The sequence below is a fragment of the Chenopodium quinoa genome, unplaced genomic scaffold (assembly GCF_001683475.1).
Source record: "Chenopodium quinoa cultivar QQ74 unplaced genomic scaffold, ASM168347v1, whole genome shotgun sequence".
NCBI classification, from domain to species: Eukaryota; Viridiplantae; Streptophyta; class Magnoliopsida; order Caryophyllales; family Amaranthaceae; genus Chenopodium; species Chenopodium quinoa.
In genome coordinates, this window is record NW_018742899.1 from 985,144 (window position 1) to 1,010,707 (window position 25,564).

Consider the following 25,564-nt stretch of genomic DNA (forward strand, 5'->3'; position numbering starts at 1 on the left):
TGTTGTGAAATATGAGACCATGAGAGAGAGTGAATCAGAAATTGGAATACAATAATCTAAATGATAAAAGCACTACCTCTGTTACATGTTTTGTTCAACAAAGGGGTTGAATATTTCCCAAGAAAAAAATGAAAAGAACAATTAGCAATTATATGGGCATATGATTATAGAGTAATTAATAAGTTAAGAAGCTCCAACCCACCATCACTGCCATACACTGCACCAACACCACCACCCACAACAACCGCAAGCAGCAGCCACTACACAACCTCGCCACCGAAACCACCACAACAGCCCACTCCAAACCCACGCACGACCGGCCACAACAACCGCAAGCCACAACCACCACACTCACACCACCTTAACCCACAGAAACCACCATACCAACCCACCCCACTACCACCAAGATCCAAAAACCCACCTCCTACCTACCCGAAAACCACCCTTTCACCAACACCAAGATTTGAAACCCATCCCACCCATCTCGCAATCAAACCGCGAAGCTACCCCACACCCACCTTGTAACCACCACCACACCTTTCCTCCTATCTTTCACCATTTTTGCTTTAGATATGAGGTTTCAAGCTCAACATCAAAATATCTTGTCTAGGATTTCAACTTCGAAGAAGTGCCGGCATCTCCGATGAGAAGGAGAGCAGGCGACTCTGATTGAGAGGGATGTGAGACTCCGATGGTGGTCATGGGGTAATGGTTGTTAGATAAGAGAGAAGAGAAGGAGAGTTAGCGACAATAAGAAGGCTGGTGGTGGTGTAGTGGTTGAGAGACTCCGACGAGAAGGCCGACGACTTGATTTGGACGGTGGTGGAGGTGTGGTGGTTGTGAGAGAAGAAAGAAGAGAGAGAAAAGTGGCGGTGGCTGAGAGGGAGGAAAGTGAAAACGTGGTGATGTTTGTGGTGGATGTGGTTGTGAGGGAGGAGAGAGAATGTGGGTTATGTTTATAATGATGTATAATTAGGTTAGGTTGATAAGATTTGATTTAATGTGTTAATTGTATTTTAGTAAGGGTTTATTGGTAATTTCATTTTAAAAAATTAACTGAAAAAGGAAATTTTTGGTTTGTTGCAGATAATGTAGCTTCCGTTTTTGAAGAATGTTGCACAAAACATGTAACATAGATAGTATATAGTTTTAGACTTTTAGTTAAGGAAGGCCCGATTAATAAGGTTGATATGCAAACTCATATATTAGCCTTCAGACACAAGGGAAAATCGTTACTTCAAGCAGCAATTCCACCCTAAAACTTTACTTGAAGTAGCAGTTATCCTATATTAGAAGGCTAATATACAAAGTTTGTATATCAACCTTATTAACTTGAATTTTCATAAAGGTGCTAAGTGAATTAGAAATTGGGATAACGTACCTAAAACCACAAATATCATAAGTAGTTTTTGCAAGGAAATCCAATACGTACAAAACTCTGCTTCTAACAAATACAAAAGGGCGCCAAAAGAGTATGAATTAAGAGATGAAAGCAAAAGCAGGGCCAAAATTGTTATTTACAATAGAGGTGATGTACTAAGTACAAGGTCACTTGCCATTGGCATGAGAGTGCTTATTGAAAGGCCAAAAATTCACTAGGCGCTCAAGAACAGCAGAGGATTTGGAGAAGTAACCGGTGAAGGGTATGGGCGTTATAGGAGGTGGGAAATCTTCAGCAGGCATTGCAAACGGGCAGAACATATCTTCCATCTTCTCAAACGTCAAACAAGATCCTACTTCTTGCAGTCTCTCTGGACCCATGATGGGCAAAGTATGTTCCTGATGCAACCAATTGGCTTCGCTATCTTTATTCTGTAATGAAATGCAAAACATGGGTGAGGCTCACAAATGAGAGCATAACCCAAACACAAATTTTTCTACGCAGGTGAAGTAACCAAACAATGCTTAATGCACACAAAATAACTATTGCAATTATTTAGTCATGTTTGTAAATTCACCCAAGAAAAAGATATCCTTGGGATGGAGAATTAGAGAGACATGGAAGAGAGTAGTCATTACATAAGATGGATTTGAGGCGGAAAGTCTTCTTGCTTAGAATCGCAATACCAAAATCTCTAAGGTAAAATGGATCCTCAAGATGCTAAGAGGAAGCTGACCTTTAATAGTTACTCCCTCCCATTGGAATTGTCCCAGTTGACCATTTTTTATGAGATTGGGTCAAATGGGGAAATTCCAGTGGGACAAGGGAGTATAAAACACTAGTTCTTAACCATTAACAATTGATATTAGATGGAAGAAACAAAAGGCATTGTGCTGATGGAATTAACTTCTTTCTCGACGATGAAAGAGAATAAGGTTCAAAATGAGACCATGGAAGTTGAAATTCAAATTGTGAACACCTATGAGCACATTATCTTCAACACAATGCTATCAAAATCTATAACAAGCAAAAAAGAACACTATTTATTATAAGGAATTTACCTCCAGGGGTGATAGATCAGCACCACGACTAAAAGTCAATTCAATGCGGAACCTTTTCGGATCATCTTGAGCTACCTGCAAGACCATTTCAACATCATTTATCATCCAAGTTGTAGAAAATTAATTTTATGTGCATAAATTTTCACATACTCCATCTTGCAAATCACAATACATAGAATCTAAATTTCAGAAGCCATGTCATTTACACAGTATTCACTAAAAAAAGACCTCACACTGTCAATCAATTTTTTATGTTCAAGGGTTTTTCAATTTTGTACTAGATACAAGTAGAAGCAACACAGAATAGATACTGCAGTCATAGAAACACCTTCCTATAGGCAAGCACTGTCTTGTCATATGCACCTAGACAAGGATAACCTCAGAAGCAAACATTCAAATTTTAAGCATTGCTAAAAAGCATCAAACAGCAGGAAGGCAGGAATGCCCTAGAGGATAGGTAACACAATACTCCAAATTATTGACCTTTGGTGGCGTCTCAGCCCTTTTTTGGTCAGTAACAAATTATAGATTCGAAGGACCCACTAACAAAGTGACAAACAACGAAAAAAAATTACAGCAGTCTTCACTGATTGGTCACCCGAAATTCCAAATGCATACTAACACAACATACAAGATCCCTTCTCATAGATAGAGCTCCAATGAATATGTATGCATTTATAATGTCTAACTATTACTTTAAAAATCTGTTTCCAGGTTACGAGGTCTGCAATTTTACACATGTTTCAGCATCAACTTCATTCAAAAATAGGGAAACCTCAAGCAGAACACTAACCTCTATGTTCTCGAACATCCTCAATACTATATAACTCATGTAATCAAGCTCCTTAGTTTTGAACAGCCGCTCCAGAGCACTAAGACAAACAAGGCCCTCCTCTCCTTGTAACGATTCATCCAAGTTACAATAGCGAAGGACATTCATCAAGGAATGAATATGAGATTCCTGTCATTACATAGAACTTGAAAATTTAACGGCTGACAATGGAGCCACAGGGAGGGAGCAGTTGTTAACATATTTTAATCCACTGGTAACAAAATGTACTAACCGATGTAAAATACAGTCGTGTCTTAACATGCCGTTCTGGTGTCCTTACATTTGCATACCTGATAAGAGATTTCAACAAATCATAATATTAGAAGTGACATGGAAGTATGGAACTCAGAACTCACCTACATGTAAAACCATAGGTTATTGAAAGAAAATCAAAGCAATTTAAAAAATAAACACACTTTGGATCCAAGCGATATTCAGTTTCCTTTTCATCATCATCTTCGTGATCAATTGAAATATCAGTAGCACTAGATCTCCTTGTATCTTCATTTTTTGTGTGCGTTTTTGAACGAGTGTTAGTATCTTCATTCTTTGTGTGCGTTTTTGAACGAGTGTTAGTATCTTCTTTCTTGCCGGATTTCGTAGGCTGGGCATCATTACTCTTCAGTTCAGCAACATTTATAGCTTCTTCCCGAGTGTTCCTCAAATCAATCAATATTTTACCCAACAAACGACGTGCAATCTGCATTCAAACATGAGAAAATAACATATTTGGCCTTTAAAATAATTCGGTGATCCCCTTTTAGATGTCTTCTACAAATTATCCAGTGCCCAAAAGAAATTGGATAATTCTTGCTCTTTCACAAATTAAACAATGGAGATATCTTAATAAATCTCTTACATTCAATAGTATCCTATTAACAGCCGAATTATAAATTTTTACGATTTCATTTTGCAAAGTTTCCAGTCTAATTCAAAAGGTTCCCAAATAAAATGAGGAAAAAAAAGGAAAAAAAAAAAGGCAATAGTTCTCAGGGAATGTCAACAATTATCAACTTTGAGTATGCAGTTCACTGTCGCCAGGGAATAAACTGACACTGATACTACTTAGCACACTCTTTGATGGAACCCCAGAATATCTAGCTGGCAGAAGTAGTACAGGACAGCCATGCAAAATGCTAAAGCTTGAGGGACAAAACTTAAAATATAAGGCATGAGCACCAAAACAGAAATTTTAAACATAAATTTTTTGTAATTAAAAAAAAAAAAGAAATGAAATAAGGTTACATTTACAATTCCAGATAAAAATACCTTTGAACCAATTTTCAGCTTCTGCTTAGGATTGATCCCATATTCATTAGGAATAACACCATCTGCAAGTAACTGGAAAAACAAATACAATAACTATAAGTTATGACAGTGGATAAAGCAAAGATAACATTTGGTATAGCCTAATGGCCCTAATCACTTATTTATCAGTTATTCATAAGCACCAAGGCAGAACACCATAAATAGTAAGAGATTATAACTCAATTAAAACAAACTAGCAAAAAAGCATATTTAAAAATTTGTGAGACTGGGCTATCGTGTGAAAGGGCAAGCATAGCTCATTAGAAGTAGCAATAATGCTACAATATTACAATTAAGCAACACCGATCTAGTAGTCAAGTTTGTGAAAACACAGAGAGCAGAGCAAACATAGACATTCTTGGTACTGTTTGAAAATAAGGCATTACTAGACAGCAGCTAAATCGGCACCAGTTCCACATACCTTAGCAACATTAAAGAGTTCGCCCAAGCCTTCAAGATTGAGGTGAGCATTGTGTAAGAGATCATATCTGTCAAAAGGAGATATGATCAACCATCATATAATATTTGAATATTCTGATGCATCAATGCAGGCCTTATGTATAATCCAACACCAACATCCACAAGACCATTGTCAAACACAAAAAGGATAATCCCCCACACCCCACTCCGCTTTCACTAATTGCGAAAGACAAACCACAATTGGAAATGGAGATCATGCAAGAAAAGACTTTCACAAATTCTCCAGTCACATGATGAAAAGCTTAGTCAATTCAAGCAGTCCATTTAACATCATCATGAGACCTGAAAACGAATGAGGTTGGGATAGAGGGATGTCACATGACAATCTGCATATCTCGAGATGCACTAAGTTTCCATTAAGTATTGAGCAAGCACAGAAAGAGTGCTGTCTTCGTGGTTTAATTGGGAGATGAATATTATAAAATAAAATAAAATAAAATAAACCTATCACAAGACCTTCCATGCTAAATGACAAGAAAACCAATTAAAGCATCCATTGCAATGCAAACAACCATATCAACTGATAGTCAAGTTTAATTCTAACAAGTGACAAGGTTTACAAGTGGAATACTAACTTGCACGAGTCGTAGACATCTGGAATTTGAGTAATATCATATCTCCTGCAAGAAAGCTTTTAGATGTCAGTGTAATTTCCCACAAACCAAAAACATTTATAAATAATTAGACAATAAAGTTTACATGTAAAAACAGACAAGTCAGCAACTATAGGCAAGTCAAAAAAAATGTCACATGGATATGTTTAATACTTTGAGATCTAGATCCTTAAACACCTACTTCCCATTTGATGAAAATTAGATCCTTACAAGTTTTCTCCCTAGATTTCATTGACATGTTGGTAACTTCATTTGTCGTTGTAATTTCATTACTTACGCTTTTCGTTCGTTATATAAGTCTCTTTCTAGTTTTCTCCATCGTGCGTACATAAGAAGAAACCCCTCATTGCCACAAGGTAATCCAGCAGCAATCCGATCAACATCAATATTGGTCTTTCCGAGAGCCTTAGCTTGATCATATGGAGGGAAGACATCATATGAACTTTTTTCTGCAAGCTTTTCATCTTCTTCTTTAGCAAGCAGCCTCACTTGTTCGGTAACCTTCTTAGTTAACTCCACCTAGATAATCAGAATTCAGCCAAAGAAGAAAGAGAAATTTATCATCAGAACTCGTATACCTCAAATTAGTATTACACAAGAAGCATGTAATTAAAAAATGCTCTTGTTCATAGTCAACCTGGAGATATATAATATGCCAAATTATGGGCAGTTCTTTTGTGAGCCACATTATTCGAAAAAAGAACATATTACAGTCAATTAAACCAATGGCTTGATGTGCCATTTAACTAAGAATCAGATATTTTTACTAAAAAAATTTAAAATACTTGTAAAAGGCATTACAGTATGATTCAACCTTACTTGAAATTTATAGGAGCAGTTATTGCATTACAGAAATTAAGCAAAATGACATGTGTACTTCCAAAATAAAATCCACACATACATGCAGTCAAATGATATATGTTCTCATTAGTCATTATGAATACCGCTAATCCTCATAAACATATTTACATCAGCTGATATTCCAAAGGTGAGGGAATTCCTCTCGGACCAAACCTTGGGAGCAAAAATGAATGCAGTTGATATATAACAACAGGCACAAAATATATATATAATATATATATATATATATATATATATATTATATATATATATATATATATATATATATATATATATATAATCCAACCCAGCAATTTTGTTACCAACAGCGATGGATATAAATTAGGAAAAAAAAAAAGTTTGTTTCCATAAAGCTGAAGAAGAGACATGAAATAAGGGAAAAAAATCACAGTAGATTGGGTATTAGTCTACATACCAATTTAGGTAGGCACTCAGAAGCGTTTGGAGGAAGTCCAGCTCCATCAACCATCCATGGAAATTCAGGTGTTCCATTATTGTGAGAATTTGGTGCTCCTGAAGTTATAATCTCATTCAACCTTGCCTGTTTAGAGGTTACTCAAATGAGTACATGTGAATGTTATTGTAATCTAGTCCATATTAAAAGCAAAACATAGTACATAACATAGTGTAGCAAATACCAACATCGTACACAAAAAGCCAAAAGGGCTTGCGCTTGCCCGATCCGGGGCACCTTTTCCCAGCCAAACTGTGCAAGACACAGATCAGTGTTTTTTTTTTTTTTTTTTTTTTTTTTTTTTGCGCGCTTTTCTTTTGCGTATTTTGCTTTGCATTAACTCTATGATCCTTAACTTATAATATAATACTATATATGATCCATAAGCTCCATTTATCTATGTATAAACCTTACAACATTGCAATACATTTATTGTCTGTAAAATCTTTATCTTTCATCCCACAATTTTTTCAAAAAAAGCTGAATCAATAGGTAGTAGGAACAATGATGATTCAAAAAAGTACAAAAATGACAACAACAAAAGTGTAGATATGATTCGGAGAGATTCTACATTAGAAGTGAAATAATTTATTAGGGAAAAAGGGAGTAAAATTCAAAAATAACCTTTGCCTGCTCCATCTCAATGCTAGCATTATCAAGTCCATCCAACATTGAGGAGTCTTTACTCACAAGTGAAACCTGTGATTTAAAAATGTCATCTTCCACATAGCACAAATTGACTTTCTTAAAGTAATCGCTGAAAGGAAGAACATGACATACAAGAATTGGGGTAAGTTGCCCTTCTAAATCCAGCAAACCTTTGGCAAATGCAGCTGCTGACATCTGTCATCAATAATGCAACTATTACTTATGTTCATATTTCATTAAGCAGTTGATTTTCCAGCAAAAGTAAAAGGTATTTCGTGATCAACATTAACATTGTTTAGTTGACAAGAAACACTATTTGGATAAAGGAGATGAACAAAAGCTCACCTGGACACGGCCTTCATCAGAGCTGTATATCTTCAGGTCGTGTCGATAAGTGCTGTGGAGACGGAGAAGACCTGTTCCTTCACCTATAACATTCCAAATTAACTATGTTAAAACATGTCATACCATTAAAGTAAAAACAATGCCAACAAACGATAGAACAAAAAAAAAAGAAAATTTTTGCCTCGATTCATGCTTATAAATTTACCATTATGCCAACGTGGCAATGCCGATGTTATAATTAATACGTAGTGCATAGCACCACACAGGTTTTCATAGTCTAATTGAACACACAAATTTTAATTTAATACAAATCGTACTTATAAATCACAATGATCAAGAAACTCTCATAGCTCTAAGATTTTTAATCTAATGACTGCATTCCAGATAAAATTAAGAAATTTTATAAAAATTATAGGTGGCAAGTGGGTGTTGGGATCTGGTTTAGCGTTCAGGTGATGCGCCATTCAGTTTGATCAGGTCAGGTTATCTAAATTGAGGCACCAATCACAACTGGGTTGAAATATCTTGTTTCTCCCCAAGTTCATTGAATTTCCCACATAACACATAATCTTATATTTTCAAAAAATTCTAAAATCAATACAATCTATACTACAAAATTAAAAGGACTAGAAAAAAAGAACTAAAGATCAAAACCCTAAAAGATATGGAAATATATTAGGCTTTTAACATGTGATGCAAGATTTTAATACAATGTACAGAAGAAAAAACAATAAACAGTGTTAAATAAAGAATACACATAAAGAAGCAAGGACAGGCAATGGGATATAATGTACCTGGATACATATTATTCCGAAAATACCGACCAAGCTCTTCAGCCTGTTAAAAAAAATGGACAAATATATATACGTCAATTATTATAAGATGGTAAAATTCATTCTTGTAGTGATAGCCTTTTCTTACATGTAGCTAACCCAGCATGCATAAATGCACTTTGTACAAGAAAGACAAATTATCTAACCTGCTTTCTGCCGGCATGTGTCAAAACACCTCCATATTTCAGGACCATTAAAGCTTCGACAGGTCTTTCTTCCTCACCATCACCATTATTTTTGGATACTTTTTCCCACTTCAATGGTTTTAGTTGGACCTTTCGATATATACCAGAGAAATGCCCACCCTAGAAACCAAAGTATCAAGAACAGTCAAGCTTGACTCTGTTATTATATAAACAACACCTAATAAAACCAGATGCTGACAAACAGAGAAGATAGAAAATGCTTGCCGACCACCAGGCAGAAACATATATGAGGAAATGGGCATTTCTCAAATCAAATCAAGTCACCTCTTAAAGGCCACTATTAATAACTTAATACTTCCTCCATTCTTTTTTAATCACAACGTTTGAGATTTTGCACTATTCACACACAATCCTATGACCGTCTTTTGTTATTTATACGTTAGGAAAAACATAGTCATGTGAGGTCTTGTTAGATTTGTCTCGATTTAAATTTTCAAAATATTAACTTTTTATATATTTTTACTGAATTATAATTAAAGATACTAGTGATATAAAATGTGCAAAGCTAAACGTGAAAACCCCAACGTTTACTAATGATATAAAATATGCATAGCCAAACGTGAAAACCCCAACGTTGCAATTAAAAAAAATCGGAGGATGTATCAATTATAACTTTTTAAGATCTTGATTGTTGTATTCAAGAAAATATCTACACCATTTCAATGATCCTACTCCCTTCATTTTTTTTTAGGTGTTATACTTTACTTTTGTGGCTGTTTTTTTTTCCAAGTGTTTGGGCAACCTACTCCTTTTAAATATTAATTATCTCCTATCATGATCCCCATTCAAACCCACTACTACTTTTTTTTATAATTTTTCCCTCTCACATGAGTCGCATCACTTACTTTCAATAAAATAAAAAAAACCACTATCTTTTCTTATTAATTTTTAATTACCCCATTATCCCACTAACATTTTTTTTTATTCAAGTCAATTAATTTGTCTAAAACTATATGCCGGTCAAAATGCAACACTTGGAAAAAAAAAAAAACAGAGGGAGGGAGTATATAAGTAAGATAATTTGAACGGACACTGCATCTCAGCCAATAATAGTAAAATTCAGGACACCAAATAGGAGCTGTGCACCACACTAAAATGGCATCATTACAATATTCCCAACAAATCTGCAGGGTGGAAGTGCTTGGGGTATGATAAAATCCTTTTAAATGATCCTATTTAAATGAACTGGAAGTACGATGAATTGGAAAGTTCAGCAACTCATTCTATGGGTCGTAGCATCGAAATGGTTATTGTTAGCACAGCTCAGTTTATACAGTAAAAGTAGCTGTACACCACCACAAAAATGGCAAAATGACAAAAAAATTCAAAATTAGAAGTCTTGTACAAAGATCAGTCATTGACTCAATTCATTATAGTTTCCACAAAATTACCTCTTCCAGCACTGCTTTGACTTGACGGAGCTTTTCAGCATGCTCAATATCTTCTGCCTCACTATCACTCTCTCTGTCAGGTCTGCACATCAAGTGGCAGTAGATAAAACGGATTTTAAGAAGATGTTAAATTGAGAACTCATAGAAAACCATATTCTCAAGAAAAGCTCCAAATTTAGACAACGAATGGGCAAACTTGAAATTCAGAAACAGCACAATACTTCAATTTACATGGAAAATAAGATGATGAGAAAACAAGAATAAAAAGCCAGCAGCAATGCCACTCTAGTTTTTATCTACAGTATGAGAGATAAGCCTTTAGTTGTTTATCACCCAGCTCTACCTGGATGAGAAATTCAGCACAGATGTCCCAAGAAGTCTCTTTCACAAACAACAAATGACATCACATCACTGTCAGATACCTATGATAGAATGAGTTGTTGTTTCCAAAAGTCATGGAAAGGATAGGTATGAGAAAATCAGAATAACAGACATGCAAGGATACCCCAAATCAAAGAGTTTAGCTGGTGACGAGTTTTCAGACTCAAACTAAACCAGAGAAGGGGGAAAAGACATTTACTTGACGATGGTAATAGATAATCTCAATGATAATTGAAAACTATGAGCTTGGAGATCCAATAAGGAGTCATCTCTCAATGTAATTTGTGCATAACAGTAATTCTCAGACAGGAAATCTACAATTTTTGCAAGCTTTTAGTAGGATTGCAACAAACATAGTTTTAAAGATTCATCTCTTATAATGCCTCTGAATTGGATAGCTCTGAGAATCTATGTATGGTATAGGGAGTGATTGGTGCACTTTGTAACATACAAGCAAAAAGACATGCACCCGCACTCACATAAACCTGTCAACTGTAACATACACCACATGAAGTTGATGGATCCATAACAGTAATTGTTAGCCAGCGACTAATAATCCCTGCAAATCGAAAATTTTAAATTGATTTTACAATAGAAAAATGGTTAATTCTTGTACTCCTATGCTTCCATGTCATGTGTCCCATGGGGAATGGATATAATATTACACATTTTACCACACAAAAGTAGCAACTGAAATTACCAAGAGTTTGACACAGGAAATTATATCTAATAAGCATACCTGGAACGAGGAACAAGAGCTCTGGTGGCATCTAGTAGATCCTGTAACTGGACTGCACTTTTCAGTTTTGTCTGGAGGAAGCAAAATAATTAAGCCTTAAAATTGTCAGGCATGAACCAAAAAGAGTAGTAGTCAAGACATGAAAAAACCTCTGCTCTTGGCCTTCCTCCGTTGTACTTCAGCATCAAATTCAGCAATTTTTCCTCAGTGACCTTCAACTTCACCTTCTGTTTGGGAGTTCTATCACCACTACACCACCCAATGACATTTATTAGAGGACAAAACGAGATGTGACTCTATTTGTCCATGTAAATTAAAAATAGAAGAAAAGAAAAGAGGAAAATAAGGGGGGCAACTAAGATCAGCAAAGAGAGGAACTCCTTTATCTTTGTTTGCTATAAGGAAATGCACATTTATCTCTCTACATAAGGATTTACGAAAGAAAAGCAATTGCCTTTGCCAAAATGATGGTGCTAATGGAACAGTTCATATGCAGCTCCAATAGCTACATGTACTCTCCATAGAATAATTTTAGGCTGTCATAGATATGGATATGCCACTGCATAAACATGAGCCCAGGAAAGTAGTCTTACTGTCTAAGTACGGCAATTACACAGCGTAACTCCTCTGACTGCCCAAATGTTCCAATAATTCCACTTCCCTGGCGTGTAAGTCCTTCTGAAGCATTGGCTGGCTCATGGACCTTCCATGGTAAAGTTGGAGGAATGGTAGTAGAAAGATGTGGAGCTTTTGCATCTAGAAACATCTTCCTTAATACACAAGCAGCATCGTCATAATACCTACAGTTGAAAGTACACAATATTAAGAAAATAATAAATAAACAGACAAATCAAAAGGCAAACAATAGTGTCCAAATATGTGATTTCCATATATCAAATAGAAAATTAATCAAGAAAAGGAAAGTATTTGGACAAATCACAAAGAGGAATTAATCGCTTTGTTCTCCAAATCAGTCGTTCCAAAGTGAATACGTAAAGTGTGTATCAGGAGAGCAAGTTCCAAAAGACAAATGTAGTTTTTACCTGTCTATAAGCCGGCATCCAAAATTTTAATGAACCAAACACAATTCATAAACCACAGTAACAACCACAATTCCCAATCTCAGATAAGCATTACCCTTTGGGATGGGTAAGGCACGGGTACAACCACATCAGTAACTTTATACGAAACATAAAAAAGAATCCAACTATACATAGCTGGAAAAATTCTCAAACTATTTCTCTTAGACTTAGAAGCTCACGTTAGAAAAACAAGGCTAAATTACCCCATGCACTCAGTGTCAAGGAACTAACACTAGTTACTTGATATGAAAAGACTAAGTAACATTGCTATAAAGTTGGACATTCAACATGGCATTATATATTGGCTGCATCAACACATCGCAACCACATTGTACAAGATTTGAGGTTACCGCGACCGATATATAAGGCCGTAACAGCCGAATACCACCCGACAAAATGGTACTGCAATCGTGAACGCATCCATGTTATAAACCTTCCAAGTTCTTTCTCAACCAATGATAAACAATAGGCTATTTTCGGAAACATTTAAAGATAGTACAAAGGGAAGGCCTAGATACAAACACGCAGTGTAAACAAATGAGTAGAAGCTCCCACATCATATAAAGAAACAAGAAAAAGGTAGTTCACATTCACAAAGAATATTTAAAAGACAGTAAAATGCTGTACTTGTGTGAATTTTTAACGAAACTCCATCCATTTACATCGCAAACATAAGAGCGACCCCCGCATCGAAGCAAATCAAATCCACAAACCTGTGACCAATGTTAACATAAATGATCGTCAATGAAAAAACTAAGGATTTTTCGGACAAAAAGAATTACCTAGTGTAGAGCATGGAAATCATTAACTATGTTGCAAATGGAAGTAACTAAAAAATTCATACCCCTTGTCTAAATGCAATGCAGACTTCTCTTGCCATTTGTTTCTCAGCAGGAGTGAGAAGGACAGGATACCTCACCTGTCAGACAAAAAGACACCTATCAATCTATTTCAAACAACTCCTAGCAACTTCAGCACAATAAGCATGAGTGGCTTAGACAAAGAGAGTATCCAAACGAATTAAAGACATACACAAGAAGTTATAACTAATTGTACCAGAAAATCACTAATGCATTGTGGCAATTAACGCATAAACTGTGTCATACTCCATTATGCTCTTCTCGTGTTATACACCTTCTTCTCCTTTTCAATTTTCACTCAAATTTTAAGTTCTAGGTCACTAATATCTAACACATTTAAGCAAACAGGTAATAAAAGTAGGACTATTGTCTATTTAAATGTTGCTTGAAAATTGTTCAGAGGAGCAAATTTAATATAAATTACACATAAATTTAACAGTTGGAATAAACTAAGCTGACATCATCTTGTGATCTTCGAACTGTAAAACGATTCATCAATTTCTTCTATCCATTTGGCAGGCATTTTTTATTATATAGAAAGCATTTGAAAATTGTGAAGAACAATAAATTATAAAAAAAAGAAAGTGATTGGGACACTTACAAAACTCCTTCAAAGTCATGCTTTAGGTAAATAAATGTATAGAGACCAGGAAGAAGGAAAAATAAAATACAAAGAACACTTGACACATAACTGACACGTTAAATAGAGACATACTTCTTTTCCGTCGGGATTTCTCATTACAACACCGTCAACCACAGGAGACTTCCTTGCTTCAGCATGAGCATAGTCCGGGCCAACTGTGTACACCTATTAACACCAGGAGGCAAGCAAACTACACAAATTTAGCTACATAAAAGGGAGCATATTATATATCACAACTAATAAGGAAATATAAGCTCCCATGTTTCCCTTTTATAATGCTTGGTTAGATTTTTCAGTTTGGTAATTTGGTTAACATGATCCTGCTACCCCCACCTAGAATTTCAGTCACCCCATCTCACAACAACCTTCATGAAGAAACAACCATGAACAACAATACTGCCAAGTGCCACCAGCCATATCACCATTCAACACTCAAGAATTCTTTTGAAACGTCTAATAATAGGTTTCTATGGCATAGACAACAGCACACAAAAAGAATAACTTATAAGGGCATAGAATAAGGATTCAAGAAAAAGATTAGCCATGTTGAGTCAAATCAGTCCCCCCCCCCTCTTCCTATTGTTAAAACAAGAAAGAAATGCATGATTAATTAGTCAATATCAAAAAAATAATAATAAAGAAAACAATTATGTACATGGTAGTAGTTCTGTCACCACAAGGCAGGTTAGTTTTCCTTTTCACTATTTACATTCAATAAAGAGTGTGCAGCACAAGTACATCATTTGGCTACCCACCTTAACGTCTGTTCCACCTGTGTGCATGAATTCTTCATATATATAGGAGCTATCACGTCTCACATTTCGGACATCAGGATGGAACTCACTAGAACGATTCCCAACCTGAAACAATAATGAAACCAAAAGGTATCAATACAAATGATTTGACATTACCAGCACACCTGTATGACAACAATTCAGAAGATCTACTATCCAAATTGTTTTACAAAATTATATATGTTAGCCATGTATCCAAATAATCAGGCATTCATGGGCCAGAGGAAGTAACCCAAATCAAAGTTGGCAACTAACCAACGTTTGGTTTATTGGGGACTGTTCTTGGCCTCATCCCTCTTCAGTTGAGTTAGTTATTTAACAAAAATATATATTTCCTGAGAACATGCATCTTTTCTAGACTATTCAGTTTTGAAAAATTGGGCAAAGTTTTTAAAGTTGCCTTACATCAGTCATCAGCACAGCTATTGAGCAAGAAAATGTTGATGTCCTAGTCAACAGGCTTTAATGGATCACTTCAGTCTCCTCAAAATGGCCAGATAATAGGCTCTTGAAAAGAAAAACCCAATGAGTGTTGGATATGCAGGTTGGTAGCTCATTTGTTAACGGACGTAATTTCTCGGGATACAAGGCAATGGCTTTTGCCGACTATGTATCCATTCAGAAGATTCAGGAATTACAAAAATAGACTATTCCTTCTTTGAATCTCAGAAACAAAGAAAATATGTAACTGGGATGTGTGACTATATACAAAGAGCCCCATCTTCTTGGGAAAAAGTTTGGTTTAGTTTTCAAGCATGTTTCATGTCAAAGTTCTTAAATTCTTATAATTCAGATCGGTGCCACATAGTACCCAATTCTCATCAAGTTCATCTTTCATAAATTTAAATTACAAAAACCTATTCATTCTGAGATGGATTGATATTAAGCTGAATTCACAAAGAACTAAAGAAGACATCTAAATGATACAAAATGGCCCACCTTTCGGAATAGCTCCTTCATGCCCCCACCAGCAGAACTGGGATAATATATCATTATGCTGTGGTTATCACCTGATTAAATGCATATGTAAGCTGTTAGAATAATTTTACGCAATATAAGAGGTGCATATCTCAGAATCATTCAAGGAGCTTTCCATTAATCCTAATAAAGGGATAGATACACCATATACTCTTCATTGTTATGGAGTACGAAATAATGGTTACAATTTTTCCTATTTTGGCCGTTTCAGATAATGGTTACACTTGCACTTTTGCTTCTTTCGATAATTTTGTACTTCCTTATTTTATAATTTTTTTCGTACAATATGCCTCTGCTATACATTAATTTATCATTTTATTTCTTATAATATGGCCCAGATTTTTTTAGTTACTTCTCTTTAACAATGCAGCCTCCACAACTCAACCATAAGCTTGAATTCAGAATCCAGAATGGCCACAGAGTACGCTACAAAAAAAGCCATCCCTACCCAAAAAGGTCACTCATAAAACTCACCTCGTATTCCATGAGACATAGTCATCAAATTGAACAAAAGGATCCAACAATGAATAGCATTATACAACAGATTTAATAAAAAAAATTACTTAAACCTACAAGCATTGGAATATTTTCTTTAAATAGAAAAGTCATAACGAACAAAAGAAAACTAAATCCTAAACTCCAAAGTAGTAAAAAAATTAACTGGCTTACCATCAACAGGTTTTTCCACAAACGGCTTCGAGAAACGCTCACCATGGACTTCAACATAATCATCTTCTTCAAAAAAATAATCCACTTCTTGAAATGGAAATTCTCTATTCACAAGAGCATATCTAGGAACAGGAATACCAAATATCTCGAGGCGCTTACATATGCAAAATAAGATAGTGAGGGCATCAGTTCCGCTTAGGATAAGGACAGATTTGGGCAACGAGAAAACAAAATATAGAGCAAAATGAGAAAAGCAAGAAGCAACCATAAAAATCATGAGCAATAAGCCTAACTGCTCTTAGTGCTAAACACCTGCACTACTAGTGATTTTTTTCCTTTTTTTTTTTTTTTTTTTTTTTTTTTACTTTTTAGCATTAAAATGATTATTTAAAAAAGAAAAAAAGAGAGAGAGAGAGAAAAAAGATGAAGATGATCCTTAAACATAAGCAAACTGTTAAGCAAATTCAACATATGTTTATCTGATACAGGTGAAAAAATTTATGAGATTTCCAAAATTGCTATTAAAAAAAAAAAAAGGAAAAGGCATACACCACCAGGCCGAAGACCCAAACTAAATAAATAAAAAGAATTAAGTTGTGTGAACCGAAATCTCAACATTGCTATTTCAAGAATTGCAGAACCTTATGGGCAACCTAAGATTTGGCAAAAAAATTAGCCAGGAAACTTAAGATTAAGGTATTGTTTCGAAAAGCAATTTAAAAATATTTAAGCAGACAAATATGCTGATTTAAAAGGAATTTAAAACCAAACCAGGCTGTAATGATGAAAAAGAAACTGTATATATACAATAGAGAGTCCTTCAAACAAAGATATACAATAGAGAAGAAAATTTCATGTGCAGAAATTGATTATTGTACCTATGCAGTAAATTAAAGCAGACAAACAAATATATGTTTCCTCAGGAGAGAAGGTATATCTGATTGACAATAAGCATCTAAAAAGACACACAACATGAACACTAATACTACCTTTTTATTTGAGAGAAGAACACTAATACTACCTCTGTTTCATATTATGTGCAACAATTGGGTATTTCTTGTAAGATATAAAAAATTCAATTGTTGCACATAATGTGAAACAGAGGTAGTATATTTTTCGTCTCCATTAGCACCAACGATGGTAATTCTTATGATAACAAAGTTAAAACAGTAATACATACATCATACACCTTCCTTCTGTCGTGCAGCAGGTGTTGTGGCTCCAGTTCATTGATTAGATAGGGCCTAAAACACAAGAAAACCCTCAATATACACGCATACATACTACATAATATGTACAAGACCAGAGGGTAAGACATTTGAGTGCATGAAAGAAGCCTGAGCAGAAGTAGGCATGTTATTTAGCAATCATATTTCATACATGCTCTTACCGCATTATAATGCAACTACTGTACCCATCCCATACTGATACAAGGAAATGCTATGAGGTAATAAAATCGGGAAAATCCTAGAGCAATTTGTGTTGTTTGGCATGGAAGGCTCACATGGTTGTCAAATTAGTGCATGTCTACTTGTAAACAAGTGATTTTCTTCAATAAATTGTTAGTCATGATTGGTAGTGGAAAAACAAACACATCCATATGAGTCAATCCATGCAAGTTTCACCCAATATTCATTAATCATTATCATTCCCTATTTCCTAATCATAAGCCATCCAAAGTTCCAACGACATATATGAATATATATGTAAATAGATAGATAGATAGATCCTAATTAACAAAAGCAATAAAGAAAATGAATTCATGGAAATTTGATTGGAGGGGGAGGACTCTGAAAGACAAGATACTATGCTGAATAAACTGAATTATGGAAAATTTGTAACATACTTCCTTAAAGCTGCATATGCCTCAACTTTTTCAAGAGGATAGCCAGTCGAGTAGAAAGCAATAAGACAATCACACAAAGGCCAGCTGCAAAAGACTATATTTGTCAGTAACAAAATCAGAGAAAAATAATAATTTCATATAAGCTCTGCTATAGAAGGTAGAGATGGTATAACAAGTAAAGCTAAATCTTGTAAGTTGCAAACAGAGATATATTTGAAAATGAAAGCAACATACATGAAATCATAAAAACCATTAATTAAAAACCAAGAGGCAGTGAAACATTCCAGATTTCTGATGACTATTTCTTTGTTATGGAACTAATAATACATGAGACATAACAGGCATTCAGCCAATCTCACAGCCTAAGGAACCAATCACACTCACTACATATCAGGTCATCTCTTGAAGGAATCTCCTATTATCTGCTTACTTAAAATGCAAGGACCTCGATTATTAATTTTGTATCATAATTCATTATTTCATACAATTTGCATAACATAAAGTATACAGGTAGGTACTCCTGCTCATGAAAGTGCTGAAGAGATTACCATGTATGAAGTAGTTTTGTTGAGTATTTCAACTCCAAATGAGAGAGCGGGTGAAAGCAATGGGAACATCAAGACATGTGCAACTACATCCTTTTTTTCCGATAAGAAACAATGCTTTTACAAGATTGCCTAGCAGAAACTTCTCTAATTGAATCTGATAGCTAGCCACATATGTGAAAAGGGCATTTATCAATATATGAATCTGAACATGTAATCCGATCTATAGTGTCTATACATGGACAAAGATATGACTTTAAGAATATATTAAGGAGAAAGTTGTTTGAACTTTAAAATCACTTCTAGAATAGTAGGGTGAAAAGAAAACTTGCAGATTTCCAATTTATTTTCCCAATACTCAATGGAGATAGGAAATAGCACTCCCTATACACCAACCAGTAACATGACTCACAGGAATTGGAAGACCTTCAGGATCAGATATATTAGATAATAATTGTTTACAAAGATAAATAATTTGGCTGCATAAAAGGTAAATCGTTTTATACGAGAGCTTTCAGAATCAAATTATTGATAAATGCCATCTTCTCTTTCAGATTCTTATATGAAGAGAATCTAATTAACTATATTACAAATACCAAACAAGCAGGTCTAACTAATTGAGTTTTGTGGCTATAAAAAGCTAGTGTCCCAAGAATGTGACAGCAGTACACAGTAAGAGAGGGGGGGGGGGGAGGAACACAATAGGAACAATATAATGAGTTTGTCAGAAAAATTAATTCTGAACACAATAATCATGTATTGCTGATTTGTTGAATCAATCTTGTCATGCAAAATTTTGTAAATAACTATAAAGTTTTAAAAATTGTATACTTCTAGAAATTTGAAATTGGAAAATTAAGAAATGAAATAATAAAAAGCTACACATTCCCTTGGATAAGCAGAGAATTATACAAGCACGAGGCATCAAGTACCTAACCACAGATTAAAATAAACAATAATCTAGAAATTTTTAAAAAAATGGAAAAAAAAAAATCATAGAAGAATAATATAAAAATTACCAAAATAAATCCTTTCTCCATGAACAAATGCACTTATTTTAAAACTATGACCCAACTCACCCAAGGAACATACAAACTTACATAGTAAAAGCTTCAGAAATATTGACTCCATGTCTCCTAGCCACATAGTTGTAAAAAACAACTTCCAAGTATTATTTAAAAAAAAGGAAATATTCAAAAAAATTATGAGCTATTAGTATAAGTAACCAATGAAAGAGTATTAAATCAGAGATACTTGTGCAATCGCAAGGTGCATAGTACTCCTTTCATCCACTTATATTTTTTGCACTTTCCTTTTAAGGTAGTCCCAAAAAGTTTCCCCACTTCTATTTTGGGATAGATACTAATATTCCCTCTTCTACCCAATGCTTTGTCTTATTTTATTTTTCTTACTCTATTTACTTTAAATTTTGTATTTTACATTCAATATATCGTAATCTTCGACCCCATCCTCAAGGTGAAATCCATTAAGGGGTGGATGGAGTAGTATATTCTTCTTTGTTCCATCATTTTCCGCATAAATCATCTTGAAAGCTAAAAAGATATAGTGATGTAAATATAGTACAACAATCAACATATTGTAAGTACTATTTCGGACGATGCTCGGTAGCTGTCGCTCATTCCCACAAATATCAACCAAAAAACAGTAAAAGATACTCACTAAGAGGACATTTACTTATAGCTACAGATTGGAATTTATGCTCAACATTTTGACTACTATTCCACAATAATTTACACACCAGTCAACCACGTAATATTCATGTACCAACTATTACACCAGCAATTATTTTCCAAGTCAACTTCAACCAGCTATAATTAACAAATATTAGTCGCCACTAATTCAATATTCCTCCTTTTCTACTCCCCACCCCAAAAATGGAATAGTACTTCTCGAATCGAACGTGATACGTGAACGTTTTTGGTCAGATGAGTTAACTTTCGGGTACTTAATCGTTACTATTACATACTCCGTAACAATAATCGACTTTTGTTCATAATTTTTCATAGATTAACTTCTAGAACAATTTTTTTTCCTAAACTTTCACTAATTTTTTATACATCTAAATAGAAGGTTTGACAGTCAGACCGTCTTTTTCATAAAAAAAAATTGTAAAAAACAAAATGAAATGAAAACCTATAAAAAGGAAAAAGCGCATAGAAAATGAACCTAAAAGCAAACAGCTGAAAAAAATAATATTAAAGCATTTTTTCAGTATATTACTGGATTCTACCATAAAAGGTGTGATATGTACCTCTCAATCGGATCTTCAAGTATAACTTTGTCGCCGAAAAGTATTGTCTGAAAACAGAGCACAAAAACAATGATTAGATTACAAACCGAGTAAAAACTTTGAATAATGCTAATTAATCAATAAATTTCCATAAATTCTTTCCAAAAATTACAAAAAATCAAAATTAAAAAACCTCGAATTCTCCAAATGCGTCCAATCTCTCCAGAATCTGCTTCATCGGAGCAGAAGATGCCTGCAAAAAAAAATTCAAATAATTTTCGAAAATCAAATGCTTAACAATCATATGAACACAAATAAATTCAAAAAATTAACCAAAAAAACAATCAGATGAACAAAAATAATGTAAAAAATTAGTAAAATAAAATTACGATTATGATTTTTACAACTGGAAAATTAAAGCAAAAACAACCTCAAAATTACATTTCACCTTCTTTTCCATAACACAAACGCCGAGTTTAACCTTCCATTGTATTTCTCCGGCGCCGCCATTGGCAGTTTTCGGCGAAGAATTCACCGTCATGTTTCGGTGGTTAAGTTTCTCTCTCCTCCAACGCAGATTTTTTGAGAAATGAGAAAATTTCGGAGGTTTCACCGCCAAGTTATTTGGCTGTTGCAGTATATATATATATATGTTGTTCGTCGGTATACGTGTATTGTTTTGTACTTTTGTAGAGGAGAGAGAAAATTAAGAAATGGAGATTGGAGAAGAAGGCCAGCTTAAAATAAAAAGATAAAAGGAAAATAGTGATAATTAAAAGACGTCTCTTTGTCAAAAAAAAAAAAAAAAAAAAAAGATGGCTTGAAAATTTCGTTACTTGAAAAAGGCAGAGTATTACGCGTTGGTAGGCGGAGAGTAGGAGTAGACGAGTAGTATATACGAAGTACACTTTACTAGCTACGAGTAGTTAAGAAGTAGATTTTTTAATTTTATTTTTTTATTTTTAATAAATGGTTTTATGCACATGATATGATGTGATCATGTGATAGGAAAAATGAAAATGAAATGCAAGCGAAGGTGACATTGGATACTCCTTTTGTTTCAAATTAATTGCAATATACTACTTTTAGTTTAAATTGTTAGTAAATAAATGGTTGATTAAAAAGAAAAATATATGATTGTAGATTTTAAAATACTAGTTGCGTCATGGTATGAACGCCACTACTTTTAAAAGCGAAATATGCCACAATCGAAAGGTTTTCTAATGATGCACGCCTCTAAGGCCAACGCAATTTTCTACGGAATTTGTTGTTAAGACCTCTAGTGTTTGTAAGGTTTTTCTCAATGAATTAACACATAATGAGGTAAGGGGCTTATGTTTATAAGGTAATTGAAAAGGAAATTCCAAGTAAAGCATTGGGCGTTGCTCGCTCGATCTACCGTGTGCTTGTGAAGAACTCAATGTCTCGTACAATTCTACGCGCACACTTCAAAGTCACGAGCATCCAGTGCAGGTAAGTCTGCCTGTTACGCACAACCCTCACTCGATCCCACCGAATGAGGTTCTTTCGGTTGGGCACAAATACATTATTGGTTTGTTGGCAACTCACTGCCTAATTGGGCACATTAGCGCCTCTAGAAAGATTGAAATCACCTAGGTAGGTGAGTTAATTGGGCCTGAGAAGATGACTAAAAACAAATTGCTAGTAATAAGACATTTCGGTTGATCTAATCGAGAGAAGTCGCATGATCAGGCATGAAGGCAAAACCCTCTGCTTTGCCATCTAATTTCAACAATCCCTAATAATGCAAACAAAGTAAAGATACAAAATATGAACAATAATAAAACGGCTTGGTACTCAATGCTAGCTAGTATCGGAAGGTTAAAACTTACACATAGTGGAATGAGATGTTCAACACTATCTACTGAGCGCAGAAGGAACCCCATAGCACACATCTCACCTTTAGAGCTTCAGTTACTCATCGACACACAACATTATCACCTTGGGTGCTCATGGGTACTTTCGGAAGACAAGACCAATTTTCCATAGAACAAGGCCATCCCCTCGCATTCACATAGGTGTTCATTCTATGAGTAACTCATATATTCCCAACAAATGCAAGAACTATTCATACAAACATTATATGTAACTCATATGTTCTTTTTGCTAATCCAACAACTATTCATGCATTAGAACTTACGGAGTAATACTTAAGCTTTTAGTGGAGTTGGTCCTTCTTCAATTTCCTTTCCTACCCAAAAAAAAAAATCCTACCAATCTGCTTCGAAATTTATTACTACATATCTATAATGGAAATGAACACACCATGGGCTTTTTTGATAAAGTATAAAACATATTCCTGCACCTCAACCATCAGCTTAAGCATTTGGTTGAGTTGGTCCACACTAACACTTTTAAGCACTATTTATACTCCGTATTACTCTATACTTTTTTTTACCAATATACTCCTTATAAAAAAAAAAAAAAAACATTGTTGCCATGTAAAATATTATTTATATTTAGCTATAAATATTAATAGTTAAAATTGTGTATTGCATGTTTGCCAGTCTACCACTTAAAGTATTGTCGATTATTATGAAACGAAAGAAGACAAAAAGAGTAAATAAGTTAAGACAGAAAATATGGAATACTCTGCAACTCTACAAAGGTCGTGTTCTTTTGAGCTTTTGGATAGAGCAAAGCAGAGTAGGGCGGAGCAAAGCAGATTTCAGCAAAGTAGATTTTAACATAGCAGATTTTAGCAAAGCAGAGCAGAGCAGATTTCAGAATTATTATTATTATTATTATTATTATTATTATTATTATTATTATTATTATTATTATTATCGCATTATCATTAATTATTATTATTATATTATTATTATTACTATTACTATTATTTATATTATTATTATTATTATTATTATTATTATTATCATTATTATTGTTTATAATATTATTTTTATTATCGCATTATTTGATCATTATTATTTGATTTTTTTAGATTTTTTTACTCTTTTTTATAACATTAAAAAATGTGTTAAATAATATTAACTATTAATTATTATCATTAAACATTAGTTATTATTATCAATTAATATTATATATTAATTATTATTATTATTATAAAATATTAATTATTATTATTAAATATTAATTATTATTATCTATAAATATTAGTTATTATTATTCAATAAAAATAATAATAATTATTATTATTTTTATTAAATATTAATTATTATTATTATTAATTATTATTTATAACCAAAATAGAGTAGAACAGATTTCAACAGAGTAGAGCAGAGCAGCTCAAAAAAATAGGGTTTAATTATAATAGATTAGGCGTAGATATTTCAATTTTTTAACGAGTAATCTAGATATTTTTGCAGGTAACAAATATACGGTGTATATAAAACTATATACCCTGTATAATAGAAGACAGGTTAGATAATGATGAAAAGTGAGTGTTTGTACGAAGATAAAGGAAATAAGTGGGGTAATGTTGGATTCTGGAATATGCATGTGATATTATTGAAGCTCATGGTGCCGGTCTACTGGTCTATTTACAGATAAAAAGCTTTCTGTCTTTTTCTCGTTTGTTTTTTTTTTTTTTGGATTTTTTTGTCATTCGTAGAGTAGAGCTAGAACTTTAGAAATGTATGCTGGTATCCGTCTAAGATTTACATTATACGGAGTAGATTTATAGTTTAGGAGTATATAATATGGAGTAATTTTTTACTCAATTCGTTTCGTATTAATCGCAACATTAGGGTATTTACAAAGTTTAAGAAAATTTATAAGATGGGACCTAAAAAAGGATTTTATTTAATATAATGTATTGTTAGGCCCTGCTCTTTTGAGTTTCTGGGCAGAGCAGAGCAGGGGTCAGCAGAGCAAAGCAGATTTCAGTAGAGTAGAGCAGTTTTCAGCAGAGCAGAGCAAAGCAAAGCAGATTTCAGCATTATTATTATTGTTATTGTTATTGTTATTGTTATTATTATTATTATTTTGAAGATTTTACAAGACACGTGTCCCTAGTGGGTCCCACTAACGGTTTCCACCCAAAAATCCGTTAGTGGGTGGTGAAACCAAATTTTTGGGATTTTTGGTGGTATTATAATAATTTTTTTATTTTTTGTGGTGTTATAATCAAAATCAGGGTCTTTTTTAGGTGTTATTTTCTAATTAAGCCTTATTATTATTATTATTATTATTATTATTATTATTATTATTATTATTATTATTATTATTATTATTATTATTATCGTTACTACTATTTTTTTTATTATTATTATCATCATTATTTTTGTTATTAATATTAATATTATTTTATTTTAAGTATTATTAATATTATTATCGCATTATTTAATTATTATTATTATTTTATTTTTAGTATTATTA

General features: G+C 33.8%; 1 protein-coding gene across 2 annotated transcripts; it reads right to left on the bottom strand.

Annotated features, from left to right (window-relative positions):
* Positions 1-1,373: 1,373 nt before the first annotated feature.
* On the bottom strand, positions 1,374-21,960 carry LOC110727071 (inositol hexakisphosphate and diphosphoinositol-pentakisphosphate kinase VIP2-like). 2 transcript variants are annotated; one of them, XM_021906609.1, is made up of 30 exons: positions 21,633-21,960; positions 21,396-21,455; positions 21,224-21,270; positions 18,407-18,490; positions 17,741-17,804; positions 16,561-16,714; positions 15,853-15,923; positions 14,875-14,979; positions 14,192-14,284; positions 13,461-13,535; positions 13,244-13,329; positions 12,128-12,334; positions 11,684-11,783; positions 11,535-11,605; positions 10,415-10,496; positions 8,964-9,122; positions 8,779-8,821; positions 7,985-8,067; positions 7,772-7,834; positions 7,616-7,690; positions 6,953-7,078; positions 5,954-6,195; positions 5,638-5,682; positions 5,004-5,070; positions 4,544-4,615; positions 3,691-3,974; positions 3,507-3,564; positions 3,236-3,403; positions 2,443-2,517; positions 1,374-1,812 (listed from the first exon to the last, which is right to left on the bottom strand). In XM_021906609.1, the coding sequence occupies exons 1-30, from the start codon at positions 21,741-21,743 to the stop codon at positions 1,549-1,551; spliced, it is 3,234 nt and encodes a 1,077-aa protein (XP_021762301.1). In that variant the 5' UTR covers positions 21,744-21,960; the 3' UTR covers positions 1,374-1,548. The 2 variants fall into 2 exon arrangements, with proteins under 2 accessions (XP_021762301.1, XP_021762302.1); XM_021906610.1 differs by having other exon boundaries at positions 21,651-21,959.
* Between the last annotated feature and the right edge of the window lie 3,604 nt (positions 21,961-25,564).

Coding starts and splice junctions, on each gene's coding strand:
- LOC110727071 (XM_021906609.1), bottom strand. CDS start 21,743: ATGACGGTGAATTCTTCGCCGAAAACTGCCAATGGCGGCGCCGGAGAA. Junction 5,071..5,637: donor GATGTCTACGACTCGTGCAA/GTTAGTATTCCA, acceptor TCCTTTTGACAG/ATATGATCTCTTACACAATG. Junction 3,975..4,543: donor AGCTGAAAATTGGTTCAAAG/GTATTTTTATCT, acceptor GTTTGAATGCAG/ATTGCACGTCGTTTGTTGGG.